Here is a 20093-nt window from a genome sequence, read left to right on the forward strand (position 1 = left end):
ATGGCACCCATCTATGCCCCACAGCACCCACTTGTGCCCCCCAGTACCCACCCGTGCCCACTCCACCCACCTGCACCCCACAGCACCCACTCGTGCTCACAGCACCCACCTGCACCCCACAGCACCCACTTGCACCCCAGAGCACCCACTTGTGCCCCCCAGTACCCACCTGTGCCCACTCCACCCACCTGCACCCCACAGCACCCACTCGTGCTCACAGCACCCACCTGCACCCCACAGCACCCACTCGTGCCCACAACCCCCCACCTAAACCCCCTCCCTTCTCCCCTCACCTCCCGTCCCTCATCCCCCACGCCCACGCCCCGCCCCCCCAAGCCCCGCACTACAAATCCCGGGGATCCCCGCGGCAGCACCGCCCCACGCGTGACTCCCCGCCGCTTTCCCCCGCCCCTGCCTCTCCCCACCGCCACCATGGCCGCTGCCCCGCTGGCCGAGGGGGCTCCGGGGGACCCGCACGACAGGTAAGGACCCGCATCCATCCCAAATCCAACCCCATGCGGGACGGGACCGGCACCGCAACGCCCCGGAGCCGCCGGGAACCGGCGGCTCCGGGGCGTTGCGGTGCCGGTCCCGTCCCACGATGCCACTTCCGCGAGTGGGGCCTCCCCATCCCATCGCTCCTTCCCTTTTCCCTGAGAAAAACCCGCTGCCTTCTCCCGTCCCAGCAAACCCCGCATCCTCAGGAAACCAATTTCTCCAATATTTTTGTCCAAGCTACTGGAAAAAAACAAAACAAAACAAAACAAAAAAAAAACGGAAGTATTTTTTTTTTCCTCCCTCCCCGCTCTGTGTTTTCCACTCCTTTTTTTTCTCACGTGATTCTCAGACACGGAGGAGCGTGACCGTTCCCAAACACCGAATACGCGGGAATTGGGACTGGAGCGTCAGCGGAGCGGGGATAAATGTGGATATAGGGATGCGAGCGTCACTGGTTGTGGGATACTGGCCCTGGGATGCGAGGTTTCCTGGTTTTAAGGCGCTGGGATGCGAGGATTCCCAGTTTGAGGGCACCAAGGCTGGGATATGAGGGTCCCCGGTTGTACGGCACAGGGACGCCAGAATTCCCAGTTATAGGGCACTGGAACTGGGATGTGAGGATTCCTGGTTGTACTGCACTGGGATGCGAGGATTCATGGTTTTGGGGCACCGGGACTGGGATGTGAGGATCCCCAGTTGTATGACACTGGGATATGATCTTTCCCAGTTATATGGCACCAGCACTGGGAAGTGAGGATCCGTGGTTGTACGGCACTGGGATGCGAGGATTCCAGGTTTTAGGGCACCAGCACTGGGATGCGAGGATTCCCAGTTTTCGGGCACCAAGTCTGGGATGCTCACATCCCCAGTTGTACGGCACAGGGATTTGAGCATCCCTGATTTTAGGGTATTGGGACTGGGATGCGAGGATCCCCGGTTGCTGGGCACCGGTACCCGTGTGTCCCCGTGGCACCGACTCCGTCTCTGCCCGAGTCAATGCCAAACATCCCGCGTGTTTCGGCCACTTCAGCATGGAGCCGGCGGCCGCCTGTGACGGCGTTGCCCTTGCCCTTCCTGCGAGCCAGCGGCTGGCGGCAGGGAGGATGAGGATGAGCCAGGGGAGGAAGGAGCCACCTGGAGTCGCGGCGGGTTGGAAAACCGAGGCCTCGCTGGCGCGGAGCGAGCCGCTGGTTAGGCTGACCGCGCCGCCGCCCTCGCTGACCACGCCGTTCCTGCTGCCCTCGCTCCGTCCAAACAGCAGTGAGATGGTGGGGCTGGAAAAGGGAAACGTTCGTCCTTTTGTCGCCGGAGATCGGAGTCCTTCGCCCGGCTGGGAGAGCGCGCGGTGGCACGGCCGCAGGGCAGGGTCTCAGCTCCCCTGGAGCCGCTGGCGGTGGGGCGACCGAGGGGTTCCTCCATCCCTTGGGCTGGCTCCTCCATCCCAGCGCTTGGAGCTTCCCAAAGCCTTTCCGTGCGCGTTTCCCTGCGGGAAGCCTGTGCTCCGGCCTGGCTTGCTCGCAGGGTGGTGGGGTCCGGCCCTGGCTCCCCGCGCAGGGGGTCCTGGTGCGGTGCCCCGGGGTTTGGCACCGGGCTGCTGCGCCGCGGCCGTGTTCGGCTGGACTTAAAGGACGTGAAAGGCCCGGTTCAGGGCTGGCCCAACAAAAACCACGCTCAAAGATGGAGGGGAGCAGGTTTGGCCCCGCGCACCCACGGGTGCCGCTCGCAGGGGTGGGAGCTGGGAGAGGGACCCTCTCCCACGGGGCCAGGCACCCACCGCTGTGGGTCTGGTCTGCCCTGAGCTTTTACACCGATCCGGTGACAACGTCTAGGTTACAGCGACCAAACCAGGAAAAGCCACGGGCGATTCGGCTCCCGTCCTGAAATCCCAAGGAAAAGCCGCTGAGGAGCTTCCCATTCCCGGAAGGAAAAAGGGACCCCAGCAGCCGTTTCTCCCAGTTTTAAGTCCGGCTCCTGGAGGCTGTGATGACAGAGGAGGGATTCGCGCTTAAAAATCATCTGGAAGTAAAAAAAAAAATCCAAGACCCAGGAATTTCAGCCTGTGCGAGAGCTCAGAAACAGGGAAAGGAATTGGGAAGCGGAGGCGAGGTGGGCCGAGAGGAAGGCTCGGGGGCCGCCGGGGTCCGGAGCCGGTGCGGGCGATTCCCATCCTGCGTGGGAGCCCGGCTGGGATGCTGGGTGAGCTGGTGGGAGAGTCGCTCCCCGCGCTCGGGCGTTTTAAACAAAAGCAGGAAAAACGGCACCGGGGAGCGCGCGATAAGGAACAACGTCGCCTCGGCCGGGGCGAGGGCACCTCGCCGCCGAGTTCCTTGTCCCTGTTCTTTTTTTTTTTTTTCTTCTTTTGTGAGAAAGAATAGAAATCGCTGCGGAAGAGTTTTATTTTTAAACTTCTGAAGGAGCTTTTACAGAAAAAGGAGAGTCCGTGCAGAAAATTATGGGATGGAAAAGGTTCCATGGATCACCGTTCGCTTCGGGGGCCGGAGCCGTTGCAGCCGTGCCTGGTGCCCGCCGTGTTCAGCGGGGTTTGCTGAGGACACCGGGATGCGGTGTGGATTCCCCATCTCCGGAATAGCCCTGGTTCTTCGGGAAGGAGGAGGAGGATGGGGTCTTCTCCCCATATCTGGCCCCGTCTCGGTGCTAAGCGCGGGGGGAGCGTCCCCCCGCGCCCCTCGGAGGCGGGCGCGCTGAAGCCGAGCTCCTGTCTCGTTCGGTGACCTCGCGGCGACCGAGCCTGCGTCCCTGGCAGAGCCTGCCCGCTGCCGCCTGCCCGGCGTTTTGGTGTCACCTCCGCTCCCTCCCGCTTCCTCAGCACCCAGTGGGTGCTGCTGTTCTCCAGCGCCGGCCGGGACCCCTTCTCCCGCGGTACCCAGCCGTCTCCCACCCCTTGCTGGGCACCCAGCCCTTGGCCTCCTGCCCCGCGTCTCCCAAGGGCCGCTCGGCGTTGGGTGCCCGGGCTCCCTGCCCTGCCCGGTGCCGGGAGAGGAGGCGAAGCGGCCGGGGGGGCGGCGGGCAGCTGGCAGGGGGGAGGCTGAGAGAGCAGATTGCAGGGCCCGAGCAGCCGGCGGGACGCTGGCCGCGTTATTCTTAGCCGCCCGCAGCCCCGGGGTGTTGAGTTTCACCCGCTTGTTTACTCCGGGGCCGAGGGGACGGCGAGGGGCAGCTCTTCCCCGGGGTGGTGGGCAGCGCGGGGGTCTCTCAGCCGCAGGGGGCCAAATCCTGCACCCACAGCCCCAGCATCCCCGGTTGGCCCCATCGGCCGCGAGCAGGGTGCTGGGGGGGGGTCCCTCTCCGTCCCTGCCCTCCCCACCGCTGACCGGGAGCTCGCCGTGCTCGCGGCCGTGCACTTACCGGGCCGGCGGCAGGGCCGCGCTCCCCGCTGCCCCGACGAGCCCCCCGGGTCCGAGGCGGCCGAGCGAGCCCCGATCCCAGGAGCGGAGGCGCGGGGGGGCCCCGTGTTTATGGCCTGGGCGAGGGGGCGGTGAGGGGAGGTGTCGCTTCACCCCCCCAGCCCCCCCGCTTTTTCTTTAATCAAGCCAGTGCTATTAATATCAGGTAATGAACGTAATCTCTAGGTTAAGCTATCCTCTTATGCGCGCTGACCGCGCCGCAGCTCCCGGCAAAAGACACTCCCCCGCCAGCGCTCCTTCCTCCGTCCTCCATCTTCCAGTCCGACAGCCCCCCCGGCTCTGCTGGGGGGTCCCTCCTCGCCCCGGCCCCTCGGGAGCCCGCGGTGCCCGTGCCCCGGTTTGGGACGCTCCCGTGCATGGCTCCTCGCCCCGAGGTTGGCACGGCCGCCCCGTCGCCGCCGTAGCACCCGGAGTTGGGGGGCCAGGAGCCGAAGCGCGGGCAGGGACGGGGGGTGACACCCCTCTGCCCGACACCGCGTCCCGCTCCGAGATGAGCAGTCCCCCGGCCTTCTCCAGCGTCCGGATATCGGGGTGCTGGGCTCTGGGGCCAGACAGTGGGTGAGTTCCTCCTTTACTTCGGTTTTGGGGGGGTTTTGACTTTTTTTACTTTTTTTTTTTTTCACCTGTCGGCTTTCAGTTCTTGCCGGAGCGAACCCTCGGTGGCCCCGGTCCCGGTCCCCGACTCCCAGCTGGCCGCAGGCTGTGACAGCGCAGGCTCAGCTTCCCACGGGACGCGGGACGAAGCCAGCCCGGAGCCGCTGCCGGGAGCTCGCCGGCGATCCGGAGGGCTGGGCGCTGGGTCGGCGTGCAGGTTACGGGGCGCAGCGTGGAGGACGCCTTTCCCCCTTTGCTTACAGGTTCAGGTTTGGCTGAACCGGTCACGGGGAAGGCACAGCATCCCCAAAAACTGGGGACATGCGGAGAGCCGGTGGCAGGCGAGTCCTCCGGGAAGGTTTGGCAGGAGAGGAGTTACGGAGCGCGGGGCGATGGCTCCTTTCCCTGCGGGTCAGGGCACCACACGGGCTTTGTTGCCGCTGCGGGGAATTTTTACAAAGCGATAAGAAGAAAAGGGCGAGCGAGATAGCTGCCAGGTGGCTGGGATCGGCCGCTCCGTCGGAGGGGAGGAGAGTCCTTCCTGGCAAAGCTCCCCGGAGAAAACCGTCCGCAAAACCTGAAGTGTAACATTAGGAGAAACTGCGTGACCTTTGGAGAACTCCGGGATGGTCCCGGAGCACTCCCCTCGGCCGCGCTGATCGGAGAGGAATCACGGGAGACGGTGACTTAAGGAGCGCGGATCTTGCACGGATACGGGTGCCGTGTGTAGGTGTCTACAGAGAGAGAATTTTAAAAGCCCAGGAGTGTTTGGAGGAGCCGGCCAACTCTTGGAACAGGGTGAAAGTGCTGCATCCGAGAGCAGCCCCGGGCGTGCAGGGAGAGGACGGCTCCGCTCCTCGCCGAGGGCCGTCCCGTCCCCGCGCGCGTCCCTACATCCCGCACAGCCGGAGCCGTCGGGGTCCAAACCTCCTCTTCCTCGCCAGGAGCTGGGTGATGTCGCCGCTGATGGGAGGCAGCGGTAGCAGACCTTGCGGTCAGCCTCACGCTCGGGCTCGGCTGTGGCTCTGGAAAACTGGAGTTTTTCCCAACTCGGAGTCGCTTTGGGCATCGTGGCCTCGGTCAGCGTCGCAGCGTGCGGGATCTGCGGGCTGAGGCTGGCGCAGGAGGGCTTGGCGCTGCGTTCCGCCGAGGAGCGGAGCATCCCGGAACGCTGCGGTGTGGAGACCGGCGTGTATCCCCGAAGGAAAAGCGGCCGAGCGGCCGCGGGCGGCGCGGCTCCCGAGCAACCGCGCTCCCAGGAGAGGGGCTGGGGCGCAGATGAAAGGAACCGGTTCATTTTCTGGTAAACAACAGCGTCTTTGTCATCTCTGGCTTTTATCAAGGCAAAATGACTTTGTTTGTGCACCGGCGCTGGCGGCTGATGTCAGCCCCGCTCTGGGAGTCGCGCGGTGGCCGATGGCCGCTGCGGTGTCACGGGCGGGAGAGGAGACCGAAATCCCGCTCTGCGCTTGCTTCTCCTGCCGCTCTGCTGGAAGGAACCAGGAAAGGAACTCCAGAAGGCTTTCCCGGCGCGTCCCACCTCCTGACGTCGCGCTTTGGAAGGGATGGTCGGGGTGTTCGTGGCTCCCGTGCTCGGTGCCGATGGGCTCCTGCGAGGTGGTGGTGGCCTCGCGGGGACTCTCTGGGTCCCTCCTTGTAGGGTGGGCATGGGTGCAAGATCTGGCGCAGGGGCGGGAGCTGCAGCCGGCCGTTTGCTTGGAGGGCTTCGGCAGAGCCGGACAAATCCCTGTCTCCTCGCCCGCTCTGTAGGGATGCGCTGCTGCGTGCCGGGGGGGATCCCGCTGCGCTCGGGGGGCTCGCTGGGTGGCTTTACACGCGGATGGCCGGTGGCAAATTTATCTAAAATTGTTCTGAAAAGGGCTGGGGGAGGGAAGGGAATGAAGCTTCATACCAAAACAGCTTAAAATCAAGCCGAAATCTGTAAAGCCCTGCGGTTTAAGCCCCGCCGGCTCGGCCCGGCTGTACCACACGGTGCCGGGCTCGGCGTGCCGGGGGTTCTGACCTCGCCGCGGTTTCGTTTCCAGCCCGGTCACGGCTGAGCAGAGCAGCCAGCGAGGAGAGAGCCCTTTGCACCTTTGCTCGGGGACGAGATGTCCCTCCCGAGGCGGCCGAGCAGCGAGCGGGGAGGAGCGGGAGCCGGTATAAATAATCCTCCCCGTCCCCGCGCTGGGCAGGCGGCGCGGCTGCCGCTTATCTCCTGGCCGGAGGCCACGTTGGGCCTGCCAGCCGCTGCTCTCCCGCTGCCAGGCTCCAAAGGGCTGCGGGGGGTGGTTTGTTCCTCCTCCCTCCCCGGGAGGGGAGATGAGAGAGAGGCATTTAGCAGCTGCCGGGCTCCGGCCGCGCTCCGCGCTCGCAGATCCAAGCGGATGCGAACGGCTTGGCAGCCCCGCTGCCCGGCCCCGGCCGGCTCACGGGCTTGGCCCCGGGGGTGTCAGCCCGAAAGGGTGGGAGGAGTAGAGGTTTGGGTGGGAGTGGGGAGAGGAAAGGGGTTGTGTGTGGGGGGACGAGGACAGTTGAGCTGTAGCCCATGTGTTTGGCCTCCATTCCTCCTATAAAGTTGCCTCGGCAGGTCAGGGCGGGTCGTTGCCGTCCGTAACAGCCCCCGGAGAGCTCGCTGGAGCGTTGGTGTGACGCGGGCGCTCCCCAGGCAGTAACAGGCTGTGGGAAGCGATGCTTGCGCTGTGCCTTTTCCAGGTTAAAATGTGGGGGAATTTCTCCACGCTGGCCGTGGCCAGGGGTCACGGAGGCTCAGGCGCCAGCCGTGCCGCAGCAGGGTTGCGTCTCCCTCTCCTCCATCACCTCCCTCACCCCTACAGCATGGGATCCCCTGGAGAGCCCGCTCCACGTGCCGGGAGCGCGGGATCCTTCCCCACCACGGCTCACCGCGCTCCTTCCTCTCCCCGTCCCCAGCAACAGCAGCGCCGAATCCTTGGACCGCCTGTACCCCGCGGTGGGCTCCGCCAAGCCGCCCCGAAAGAGGACCACGAGCCAGTGCAAGTCGGAGCCGCCGCTGCTGCGCACCAGCAAGAGGACCATCTACACAGCTGGCCGGCCGCCGTGGTACAACGAGCACGGGACGCAGTCCAAAGAGGCCTTCGTGATCGGTAGGCAACGGCAGGCGCGGCGCCGGGCTCTGTCCCACCTCTGCGCCTCGGCCGGCGCGGGCTCACGCGGGCGGCGTCGGTGCTGCCTGCCCGGGGGCTCTCCGGAAGATCTCAGGGGGATTCCTGCCCCACAGCGTCCTTGGAAATGTGAGGTTGGCTCCAGACTCCAGGCGTGAGCTGCTCGGGCCGGACGGAAGCAGGGAGAGTCCTCGCGGTTCGTCTGGCGCTGACTGAGCCCTAGGATTGGGCAGAGGCCGAGAGCTGGCAGATGGGGGTGGTGGGCAGACCACAAACTTTGCTTGCTGTTCCCCCAACTCTTGTTGGCTGGGATGCCCTGAGTTCCCAGGGATTTGGTCCAGGCTGCTTCTTACGCCAGCTCTCCCCTCGTTACACAACCGTCTAACGAAGGGTTTCCCAGCTTTTGCTGTGCCCGTGGCTGGCAGTTGCAGTGCGTGCCATTTGACGTTTTCAAGGATGATCGCTCTCTTCCAATGCCGTTGATCTCCCTCTTTGGAGGTTCCTCCAACTTAGTGCAGCAGGGTGGGACCTGGGCTCTAGCCCGCAGTTGGAACAGCAAACTGTGGGGCTGGGGGCTTCATCCCCTTTTCCCTGGCAGGCCTGGGAGGAGGTAGCGCCTCTGGGAAGACCACGGTGGCCACCATGATCATTGAGGCTCTTGATGTCCCTTGGGTGGTTCTGCTGTCCATGGACTCCTTCTACAAGGTGAGGCTGCGTGTCGTCGTCGTCTGGCTAGGGTCCCTGGGCTGCCACGGCCCGTGGCGTAACCCCCGGGTGGGGAAACGCGATGTGGATTTATTGATGGCCTCGTGGTTTCCCCTTCAGATGGTTCTGGGGGCACGGCGGTGGGGAGGGAAGGTGGTGGGGACGGCCACGTGGACTAACCCCAACTTTGTGCGCAGGTGTTGACCAAGCAGCAGCAGGAGCAAGCAGCCAGCAATGACTTCAACTTTGACCACCCCGATGCCTTTGACTTTGACCTCATCATCGCCACCCTGAAGAAGCTGAAGCAAGGCAAGAGCGTGAAGATCCCCATCTACGACTTCACCACCCACAGCCGCAAGAAGGAATGGGTACGGGACGTTGAGGGGGTGGGACGGGGTCGCGGGGAGGGCTGCCAGGGCAGGAGAGGTGGGTGCCGTTTGGACCCCTCCAGCCACAGTGGGGTCAGACTTGTGTGGTCGCCCTCTGGCTCTGGTTTCGGAGGAGCAATGCTGCTGGCGCAGTCACTAACAACCCAGAGAGATGCCCGGGACGGGGCGCCTCCGAACGTGTTCCCCGTCTCACCACATCCGTTTGGATTCCACAGAAAACCCTGTACGGCGCCAACGTCATCATCTTTGAAGGCATCATGGCGTTCGCAGACAAGGAGCTGCTGAAGGTGAGGAAAGGTTTGGAAGCGGTCCTGGGGAAGCCTGACAGGCACAGCCCCCAGTTCTGCAGCCTTGTGCGACAGCACAGAGAGATCCCAGGTGCCCCAGGGTCCTGAGCACGGCTGGATGGGACCCTCTCCTCCCGTAGTGCTTGCACAGCCAGAAGCAAAGCCTTCTGCTGCAGAAAGCCTGGTGTTCCTAGCGTGGGCTCATCCAGCGCTTCAGCCTTTCCTGGGAAGGGTACACGAGAAGTGCTGCTGAGAGGGTGAGCCACGCGCGCGCTTGGCCAAGCTCACTCGAGAAACTTTCCTTCCCTGCCAAGCGCACGGTCGGGTTGCGCTTTGCTGGAGCCGCGATGACCTCCGGCGGATAGCGGGGTAAATCCCTGGGGAGCGCTGCCTCCGAGCGCCCCCGCCAGCCCTGCACCCTTACCGGGCCGAGCCGCGGGCCGACCTGCTGCGCTTGGCCCCCTCCAGACCTGAGGAGCCGGGCGAAGCCCGCTGCTCCGTGGCGTGGGCGTTAGCTTCTCCGTCTCCTGCTCGCTCTTGGATACCAGCCGGCCAAAGCGCGCGGGCCGCTGAGGAGCGGAGACGGGGTTTGGGGCGGGACAGGTCTCGGGGCAGGCGGCAGCAAGGGGCTCGCTGCCAGCCAGGTTCGGGTTCAGGGGCTGCAGAGGCAGAGCTCCCTCCAGGCCGGGGCAGAGCCGAGCCGAGCTCTGCTAAACCCGCGCTGTGCTGTGCGCAGGGCTCAGCCCCCTGGCCGGGGCTGGCGGGGAAGCTCGGTTCGAGTGGCACCCCCAGCCCGGCGGGGTTTGTTCCCTCCCCTCTCCCTCCAGCTCCTCGATCTGAAGATTTTTGTGGACACGGACTCGGACATCCGCTTGGTGCGTCGCCTGCGCAGGGACATCAGCGAGCGTGGCCGCGACATCGAGGGTGTCATCAAGCAGTACAATAAGTTTGTCAAGCCCGCTTTCGACCAGTACATCCAGCCCACCATGCGGCTGGCCGACATCGTCGTGCCCCGAGGTACCGGCCCCGAGGCTCAGTCCTGAGCGGGACCCGAGAGACCCCGTCCCTCTGCCCTCAGCTCCGCTGGCTGGTCCCACCGCCCTCCGGCCGGCGAGGACAGCAGAGTGGCTGTCCCACGCCAAGGCGAAGGTCCCTCCAGTCACGGGGCTCCGAGCACTGGCCAAAAGCAGGGTCCCAGGGGAAAGTCTGCGCTTTTCCCTCAACCCATCTCCTGCCTCACCAGCTCCTGCAGCAACTTGAAAGCCAGAGGTGACTTCTAGATCTTCAATAATAGCTGATTTAACAATAGCAGGAGCGTCTCCCACTGGACGGTGCTTTGCTGGGGAAGGGGAAGCAGGGTGACTTTTTGAACATCGTGGGGAGCTTGGGGAAGAGCGCGTTTCAGGCACTGCGAGCGCGGTGGTCCTGACCGGGCTGTCCCCCTTTTGCTTTTGGTTCCCCGCAGGGAGCGGAAACACCGTGGCCATCGACCTGATCGTTCAGCATGTCCACAGCCAGCTGGAAGAGGTGAGAGCTGCCCGCTCCCCCGGGTGCCGGCGGTGGGGTCGGCCTTGCCTGCGCGGTGGTGGCACTGCCGGGGGCAGCGCTCCGGGTGCCCAGGTGGGAACGGCCTGGCTTCCCTCCGCGCTCCGCGCCGCGGGGCTGTCCCCGTGAACTCCTCCCAGCCCTGCTCCCTCCGTGACGGCGAAGGAGACCGCCTTGTCCCCGTGCTCTGGTTAGTGCAAGGCTCCTCCTCAGGCTGTGGTCCAGCAGCAGCTTCCTTCCCTCCCCGGGAGAGCAAGTCCTCTGGGACAAACCAGCGTCCTCCAGTGACCTGAGTGATGTCCCTCCCTGCCTGCGGCCCTCCCGGGGCCAGCGTCGCCCAGAATCCTGCCACACTTCAGCTCTCTGGCTCTGGCTTCTCTTCACCCCCTTGCAGACGTTGCTGCACAGTCTTCCCAGTCAAGAGCCCACTTTTCCACTTCCCAGTCAAGAGCCCACTTTTCCGCTGCTGGGTGCAGCCCATGGGTTTCAAAACCCAAAATCTTGTCATGTCTGACACCCAACCTGAGCCCCATCCATGCCCGTGCCCCATCACTTCCCCATTATCAGCTTTAACAAGTCTTCTTCTGTATGTCCCGGGCCAGATGGGTGGTTTGAGCCTGGGACCCTTGGACCAGTTGGCCCGGTTGGGTGCTGCTGGTCCCTGAGCAGCACGGCCTCCTCCCGCCCCACGTTCGTAGCTGTGATGTTTCCGTTGTGGAGACGCTCAGAGCCGCGTCCTGGGAGGTGACAGGAGCGTGACCTGGAGATGGACGCCCGTGGAAGCGAAGGGCTCGATTCCCGCCGGCCTTCCTGAGCTCCCGGATGCCGGGAGCCGCTTGGCCCTGGCTGTGAGCCGGCGCGCGGCAGCATCGTGCCTCCCGCGCAGGAGCGAGCGCTCCGCTGCGAAGGCGCGTTGGCCGGTTCCCCTTCCCGGAGCACCGTGCTCTCCGCAGGGCTGCGGGCGGCGGTCGGGGCTTTCTGACCGCCCAGCTTTACAGCACGAAGCTCGGGCAGGTCGTGAAGCAGATTTCTAAACCCGAGGTCGCGGGAGCAAGGATGAGAGCCTGGCGTCGTCGCTAGCAACGGGCTGAGGAGGGCAGGCGGCCGCGGGGGCAGGCCGCGCGCGGGGAGATGGCTGTTTTTGGGATCTGGGCAGGAAAGCTGGCGGCCGGACGCTGCGGCGAGCAAAGGCAGCGGCTCCTGCCCAGAGCACTGCCGTGAGCCAGGCGAGGGGCTGGCCGGGAGGGGGGCGTCCGTGTGCCTGGGGAGGGGAAGAAGGGGAAAAGGCTACATGTGAATGCAGGAAAATATTCCTATTTTTCCTTTTCTTTTGTCTTGAACCGACCCTGGTGTTGACAATGCTTAATACCGGTTGCATTGTGTCTTTGTGTTGCTGCCGCAGCGTGAACTCAGTGTCAGGTAAGAGCCGCTAACTCTGTCCTGTCTGTGAGGCATTCCCCGTGCCGGGCGCTCGCCCTAACCCTGCCCCGCAGCCCGGGCCCGCGGCTCGCGGGGCGCGCGGCCTCGCCACGCTCGAAGCTGACGCAAGGCTGCCTTGTCCTCGGCCTTGGGACCCACGGGGACAGGGCCGCTCCGCAGGGCTGCGTGCGTCCCGCGAGGGTCCCGCCGGCGCGAGCGCAGACCCCGAAGCTGGGGCAGGGCCAGGTTTGTTGGCTGGGGACCCCTCGGTCTCTGCAGGAGGGGAGGCTTTGCGTCCTGGGATTCTCTCTTTTTTTTCCCTTCATCCTCTAAGACAAGCGGTTGTTCAGAGCCGCTCTCCCTCCCTGACGATTAAACGTCGTTAAACATCAATTATCAGATTAGCCAAAGCGGCCGGAGGAGGGCAGGAGCGCTGGGTCCGTTGCCGCGCGTGGAGGCTCTGGGCCGCGAGCCCCGTGAGGGGAGCGTGGCAGCTTCGGCGTGGCGAGAGGGTCCCGCTTCCCTGCGGTACCTGAACCCGACGCAGCAGCTCCCTGGGGACGAGGGAAAGGGTTAGCGCCCCGATCCAGCGGGATTTCCGATTCCTCAGCGTCTGCGGGTGGGTGCTGTAGAGCACACGCTGGTCTACGTAACCTCTGCAGCGTGCGGATCCGGGTGGGCCCGGAGCTCTCTCGCTTCCACGAAGCCGCCAGCTGAGCGGCCGGGTGTTTTTGCGGGAAGCAGAGGGGATGCGTTGCTGCGGGTGGGTTTCCACTTGGATCTCCATCATCGTGCGGAGACACTTAACTCGAGCAACCCTAAAATTTCCACTTGGCTTACAAAAACCTTTTGAAATACCTAAGATGAGCAGGAAAAAGACTCCACTTCACTTATTTCTGCGGAAGCCATTCATTTCCTAGAGCAGGCAACCGGATGCTTTATCTTATTTCTGTTTGCTTGTTCCACACCGTGGGGCCTGACATTTCCATACAGACATGGCCGTGCCAGGCGTGTCTGGAGGCCTGGGTGGGAAGATGCTCTTTGGCGTGGAGAGAAGCCTCTTGCTTTAAAACATCGCAGGAATAACATTAGAGAGTGGACAGATGTATGTACATACGCCCATATGGATGTGTGTATATATGCCATATAAAATTTCCTTTCCCTCCAGGGATTCTTCCCATTAATCAGAGTGGCACTCAGTGCAGATGATCTTTTTGTGCCCCTTAAAAAAATCAAGTATTTAATAGTGCATCGAGAAAGTATCGTGGTAGCCGGTTTGGGAAGATAACCTGCAATAACTCTGTGATCGCCACAGCCACAGATGATTTTATGTTCTGTTTAAGGCTCGTGGTTTCCATTGATGCCTTAGCCAGAAAGTCTGGAAAAAAAAAATCGTGCCAAAAAAAAGAAATCTGTTTACGCTCCTGGAGTGCCTGTGCTCTCGCCGCTGCTGCGGTTTCCCGTCAGCTCCTCCGTGGCTCTGCGCTCGCAAGAGGAGCGGGGTGGAGGGAGAGACGCGCGTCAGGCGAGATGCGCTTGGCAGATCTGGGGCTTTTCATCTCCAACAATTCCCTCTCCTCTTGTCTGCAATGGCTTCATGTAAATGTCAGGCTGGTTGTTCTGATGTCACCGCCTTTTGGCGGCCGTGGGGACGCAGCGAGGCCTTTGGAGGCGGTCGAATAAAACTGGGATGCTCAGATCCGGCCCCAGTCCCGGGCGCTTCTCTGGTCCTGGTGCTCCAGGCTGGCCCTGGGTGGCCTCTCCCCACCTCCCCGCTGCTCAAGTGGGTGAATTCTGAGGAGTTTAAAGAAAGCGGGGCCGCTCCCTGGACCTGCAAGCCTTGTTCCCCTCCTGTGACAGCTGGCTGCTGCGGAGCATCGCTGCCTTCCCCGGTATTCCCTCAGAGCGCAGGTCAGGCCTTAGCTCTTTGCGGTTGGGGTATTTCTTGTCCAGCTTCCCCCGTTTAACGCTGCATGTGCTGGAGATGCCGTTACGTACAGGCACGCCCTTTCCCTCCGTGCCCAGGTGAGCATTTCTCCTCAAGCCGCAGCGGCGGGAGGCGCGGCGCTCTCGGCCGAGCCCGTTTTCCCTCCCCACTGCCACGCTATTCCAGCAAGCAGCCCGGCGCTCTTTTCGGCCGCTTCCCCCTCGCCGATCGATACTCCCCACCCCCAAGGCGTCGATCAGCTTGGCGTGCCCTTTGCCAATTGTGTCTTTAAATATCAAGCCGTGGCGCGGTTTGATAGCCCTTGTTTGAAATGTCAGCCGCGGAAGCCAGCTGCCGTACGTGTTTGAAATGCCTGGACTGCATCAGCTCCTTTGTAGCTGGATGTCTCCTGTCTGCTTCCTGCTTGACAGCATGCTCAACAAAGGGCTGAGGATGTTTCCTGAAGCCTTCCTGAGAGATGGTCACCCCTTTCTCTCTCTTTTTCTTTCTTCTTTCTTCCTTTCTTTTCTTTTCTTTTTTTTTTTCCTTTAAAGCTTTTGTTCTGGGGGGAAAAAATAAGTTTCCGAAGTGAGGCGTTTTCTTGACGTGCGCGTGCCTGCCCGTCTGATGGATGATGTTCAGTTTGGAGCCGGGTTTCTCCCCCCTCCACGTTCCCAGTGCTCTTGGCTTTCCAGGCTCTTGGAGACTTCAGCAGGTTGTCTCTCCGGCACGCCGGGAGATGGGCACCCCTGGAGCCCGCGAGCGGTTTGCGCAGGCGCGGTGGAGGTTGGGTGAAGGTTTTGCAAGCTTGGCCTTGAGCGCTCGCTCGCTCTGGGATCGCGGCGGAGCCCGGGGCCAGGGCTGGATGTTTCCCTCCGGGCTCCGAGAGCTGCAGCCGGTGTTGCGGTGTGGTGCCGTGTGGGACAGAGGGGTGACGGTGTCCCTGCCGTGACTCCGGGGCGGTAACTCCAGGGCAGTGAGAGCGGATGGAGCTTTCTCCCCATGGAGCCGGTGCCAGGAAGAGCCGCCGTGAGGTGCCTTGGTCACCAAGGGAGGAGCACCGGGGTCTGTACGGTGATTGCCGGGCAGGTCCGAGAGCCGTAGATCAATTAGGGCTTTTTTTCCCCCCTTTGACTAACGACACTGCTTTTTCCTTTGTTTCATGTCGTGTTTGTCCCTCTCCCCTTAAACTCTCGTGTTTCCTGTCTTGTCTCCCCTGAACATCCCTCCCGCCTGGTGACCAGAGGAAGCTGCGCTGGGATATGTGAGGAGACGAACGCTAACGGCAGTGTTTGGGTTGTGACACTAACGCCGGGGCCGGGGGCGAGGGCTGCGCAGCGTGAGCCGCGTTACTAACCCGGGCAGGCGGCTCGCAGGGTCCCGCTTCGCTGGGGCTGCGCGGGGTGAACCGGGGCGGGGGGACTTGAGAGCCCATCTTTATCCTGACCCCAAAAATGGGACGGTGGAAAGCACCGTGGGAGCCCCCTGCAGCGCTGAGCAGGGGCCCGGGCAGGGTTGCATCCATCCCGCCCCACGCTCAGCACCGAGCCCCTGCGTGGGTGTCGCAGCGAGGTGCGGAAAGCTTGGTGACAAAACGCTGACAGCGTTTCCCCGCGGGCCTGCTGACAGCTCGGGGTGCAGGGGAGGTGTTCCCAGGCGGGGTGGGACAGCTCGCTGGCGTTTGGCTCCCCGGGTCGCACCGCGTCTCAGCTGCCGCGCCGCAGAGACCAGGGCGGGAGAGGGGCCGCCCGTCCCGCTGGCGTGGTGGGATGCGGTGACACGGACGTGGCAGCGACGGAGGGGAGAGATGCCCGCAGCGAGCTCAGGCGCGTGCCCCTGGGTGGGAGACAGCGCTGTGGGCTACGACCCCGACGGCTCCTCTGTCTGTCCCGCCTAGCAGCAGGCACCAGCGTCCGCCAAAGGCCTCGCCCGCTGCGCAGGTCTGCACCCCCGGGGCCAGGAGGGGGTTAGGCAGGGCGGGGTGGTGACTGTGCCCCCAGGATCTGTCCCCGGGCCAGACCTGGCAGGAGGAAGGCGAGGGGGCTGCTGGGGCAGAGCGGCTGGCGTGGGAGCATCTCTGAAGGCAGCTAACCCGGGTTGTGTGACTAACAGAGTGAGCTGGCTTCACTGACGCCGGGTCCGGGGCCTTGAGGGCTGCTCGTCCCAAACAGGCGGTGGGATCCGCGGGCGGCGGGAGCGCGCGGGGCTCGGCCCCAGCCCCGGCCCAGGCGCTCTGCCTAGGGGCTCTTCGCTGCTGCGCAGGACCGGAGCTGGCAAAAGCAAGAAGGAGCCCTTAAGTACCCACAGGCCTTGGGAATGTCTCGTTTGGTGTTGGTCGGCCAAGACCAGGAGATGGCTACGTGGATGGAGGCCTGGGGTCATCACGCCTTCCTCCATTCCTACCCAGTCATCTTCTCCGTCTTCTTCTCTGCTTGTGTGCCTCTGTGTGCGTGTGCGCAATTAATCCAGGTTTCTGCTTGATTTGAAATCCTAATCACCTGGTGCTTTCGTTTGTTCGCTGTCTCCTCCCCGCCCCCAGCATCTCTCTGACGGGATGCAGCCGCTGGCACGTTTGTGATCTGACGTGTGGCTTTCGGACCCCAGCCCTCCTCCCAGACAAAAAGTCGCTTGTCCATCCTGCCCAGCCTTCTGGAAGGCAGATAGATGTGACCTGCGCCTCGTTACTGCCGCTCTCAGAGAGAGGTGACTAATGGGGCTCCATTGTGAGCGTCCCGTGGAAGGTGTTCCCTTGATCCCAGAATAGCTCTCAGCCCAATTATCTCTGTGGAGATGAGTCACACAAAGCCAGTCCTGTCCGGCTGGAAAGTCTTGAAGCTGTTCCCAATTTGGGGTGGATCTACCTGTCGCTGAATGGGCCAGGCGCTCTCCGAAACGGTCGCATTTCAGCGCAGCTCCGCAGCCGTCCCCGCGACGCTGCTCTGTCCCATTGATGTGGGCCTGGCTGCCTGTCCCGTTTTCGGTGACGTCTGGCACTTGGTTTGTAGGACAGAGACAAGCACAATGCCTCCTCCTCGCCCCATGAGTCCAGGATCCACCACCAGATAGGAGAAGGTTTTGATTTCGTTTTCCACTTTCTTCCCAACCAGTGGAAACCAAGACGGGCCGACCAGGGGTCAGCTGCCCAGCAGGAAGGGCAGGTCCCCGGGCTGCGAGGCTCCGCTGACCACCCGCTCCCTGCCCCATTCGTGGGGGGCACGCAGGTCCCTTTGCCGTCGCAGGGGACCGGGCAGGGCTGGCCACTCGTTCGGCTCGGCGGGATGGCCTTGGTGTGCGTGTTTGCAGCATGAGATGACATCTGGGAGGATGGCTCCGGCCGTGTGCTGTGCACCAGCCTTCGGGCAGCCTCGCCCGGGGACTTTCTGACCCTGTGTTTGGTTTTCAGGGCCGCCTTGGCCTCTGCGCACCAGTGCCACCCCCTTCCCCAGACCCTCAGCGTGCTGAAGAGCACCCCTCAGGTGAGGGGCATGCACACCATCATCAGGTAAAGACCCCGCCACCGCGGCCTCCTGGGGCGGGACGGGGCTGCCGCTGCCGCTGTCGGCGCCTCCCGGGGCGCGTTTTGGCCCGTAGCTTACGTGGCCTTGCCCTCCCCTCTAGAAACAAGGAGACCAGCAGGGACGAGTTCATCTTCTACTCCAAGAGGCTGATGCGGTTGCTGATCGAGCACGCGCTCTCCTTGCTCCCCTTCCAGGTGGGTTCAGGGGTGATGCCGGGAGGGTGGGCAGCGGGCGCTGCGTTTCCTCTCCTGTTCCTAACCCGTAACCCAGGGAGCCGGGACAGTCCTGGCGCTGCTCCTCCAACCTTCCTCTCCCATCAGCCTTCTCCTCCTGGATTCAGAAGGGGCAGGGCTGTGGAGCAATGGCGTGGCGCTGGGCGACAACTCTTTCTCTGGCCTGGGTTTGCGAGGGGCTGGACCGTCCCGCAGCCGGCTGATGCCCCGGTGCCAGGGCCCCTCCGAGAGCCACGTCCGAGCCCCTGCTGATGCTTCTTCCTTGGTTTTTGCAGAGTTGCACAGTCCAGACCCCTCAGGGACAGGACTACGAAGGGAGGACGTACAGCGGGAAGCAAGTAAGTGGAAGTGAAAGGTCCTGTTCAACCCTGCCCCGCGGGGACACATTGAAAGCCCTGCGGGGAGGGACAGCCCTGGCTTCTCGGGGCTTCCATCAGGCCTGGGCTTGGTGCCACTGTCACGAGGACGATACCCTGTGACGCTGTGTCCTCCCGCTGAGCCTGGAGCACAGCGCAGCCCTCTTGGAAGGGATGTGCTTTGGGGTTGCCCCTGAGAGCCGCCCCGCTGTCGATGCACGGGGCCGTGCTGGGGTGGTGCGTACCCCCCCCCCGCACCGTCCCTCGCCCCTCACCCTCGCTGCGTGCCGCAGATCACCGGGGTGTCCATCCTGCGAGCGGGAGAGACCATGGAGCCAGCGCTGCGAGCGGTCTGCAAGGACGTCCGCATCGGGACCATTCTCATCCAGACCAACTGCAACACGGGCGAGCCGGAGGTAAAGCCTGGGCCCTGGGCGTGAGATGGGTGGAAGATCCTTCACCCCTCCAGGAGAAGGGCTCGGGTTGCTCCCTTCGCCTCGCGCCTGCCGCCTCTGAGCTCATCTCTCTCCCCCCCCTGCCCAGCTCCACTATCTGCGGCTGCCGAAGGACATCAGCGAAGACCACGTCATCCTGATGGACTGCACGGTCTCCACGGGCGCCGCAGCCATGATGGCGGTGCGGGTGCTGCTGGTACGGAGGGATGCCGGGCACGCTGCTCAGGGCGGGTGGTTCGCCCCCAAATAATGTGTGGGAACACCGGCCGCAGCCGTGCTGGGGGGCCTGAAAGTGCGCAGGAAGGGGTAGTGGGAGCCAGCCCGGGCTGGGGTGACTTCGTAACCAGGCGTTGGCAAAGTCACTCCTTCCTCGGGCAGTAACAGCCTGGATTTAGTTGTTTTTTTGGTCCTGTGCCCAGTAAGCCCAGCTGGTCGCAAAGAGGGGAGGAAAGCGGCTGCAGGAAGGCCCTCGAGTGCTGAGAGTGCTGCTCCGTGGAGGAATGGGCTATAATGTGCCTTAGATACCCTTCTGCTCCTCGGCCCGTGCATCTCCCCGCTGTCTCCGTGCCTTTCCCGTAGGATCATGATGTCCCAGAAGACAAGATCTTCCTCCTCTCCCTGCTTATGGCAGAGATGGGCGTCCACTCAGTCGCCTACGCTTTCCCCCGGGTGAAGATCATCACCACAGCTGTGGACAAGAAGGTGAATGACCTTTTCCGGATAATCCCCGGCATCGGTGAGTATCTGGGTAGGAAGGACCTGTGCAGGGGGATTTTTGGCCCGCTCACCAGAGGAGGTGAAGCCCTGGTTGTCAGCAGCAGCTTAGGTCTGCCCTTATTTTGCCGTTCCACGCGCCGTGTCCTCTGGAGGTGGAGAAGCTGGGCTGGGACAGCGGGAGCAGACCCGTGCCCGCCTCATTCCCTTAAACCAGCTCACCCCAAACACTCTGTCCTTCTGTCCTCACCTCTGCCGTGCCAGGAGCCACCCCTGCCGCGGGGTGCTAAAGCAGCCTCCGGGCTGCCCCACTTTCGCTGCCACGCGAGGTTTTCGTGCCGTTGGAGCTGCCGGATAACCCTGCTTTGGTTTCCCCGCCCGCTGGGGCGAGGGCCGGAGGGGGGGACGCTCCCAGCAGAGCTGCGGGGTGACTGCGTCGGTCTCCTTCTCCCCGCAGGGAACTTTGGCGACCGGTACTTCGGGACGGACGCTCCTCCTGACTGGAGCGACGATGAAGATGCCCTTAGCACTTAGCTGGATGTGGAGAGCCACCGGCACCAGGCAGCTTCAGCACCGCACCTTACCCCCTCCTGTCCGTCGCAGAGGCTTCTCCTGCCTCCTCACCAAGCATAGATATTTTTTTCAAATCTTACATTGGAGATCTAGGGCATATTTTTTCAAAGAAATACAAATCCTAGTTTGACTCTGTGGACAGTCGCGTGTCCCAGCATAGAGCGGAGTTAATTTATTTTAATTTAAATATTTGCCTATATAACTTATTGGAGATATTTTATAAAAGAAAATAATAAATTTTTTCTCTGATTTTCTTGAGCGGAGCCATTCTTTGTCAGTTCCCATGGGTGCCCAGAAGGATTTGCAGCCCTC

The 20093-nt window shown here is 63.1% G+C and overlaps 1 protein-coding gene across 4 annotated transcripts; it reads left to right on the forward strand.

The window, feature by feature from the left end:
• Nucleotides 1–387: 387 nt before the first annotated feature.
• UCKL1 (uridine-cytidine kinase 1 like 1) lies at nt 388–20039 on the forward strand. 4 transcript variants are annotated; one of them, XM_086760369.1, is made up of 15 exons: nt 388–482; nt 7449–7642; nt 8259–8365; nt 8563–8733; nt 8970–9041; nt 9869–10058; nt 10507–10568; nt 15177–15196; nt 17336–17434; nt 17551–17644; nt 17959–18021; nt 18333–18455; nt 18583–18690; nt 19074–19230; nt 19666–20039. In XM_086760369.1, exons 1-15 carry the CDS (start codon nt 433–435, stop codon nt 19740–19742), a joined length of 1587 nt encoding a protein of 528 aa, XP_086616495.1. In that variant the 5' UTR covers nt 388–432; the 3' UTR covers nt 19743–20039. The 4 variants fall into 4 exon arrangements, with proteins under 4 accessions (XP_086616495.1, XP_086616496.1, XP_086616494.1 ...); XM_086760368.1 differs by lacking the exons at nt 388–482; nt 15177–15196 and adding exons at nt 4165–4481; nt 11989–12005; XM_086760367.1 differs by lacking the exon at nt 388–482 and adding an exon at nt 4165–4481.
• The last annotated feature ends 54 nt before the right edge of the window (nt 20040–20093 follow it).

Source organism: Chlamydotis macqueenii, chromosome 16, assembly GCF_036417535.1.
Source record: "Chlamydotis macqueenii isolate bChlMac1 chromosome 16, bChlMac1.mat, whole genome shotgun sequence".
NCBI lineage: Eukaryota > Metazoa > Chordata > Aves > Otidiformes > Otididae > Chlamydotis > Chlamydotis macqueenii.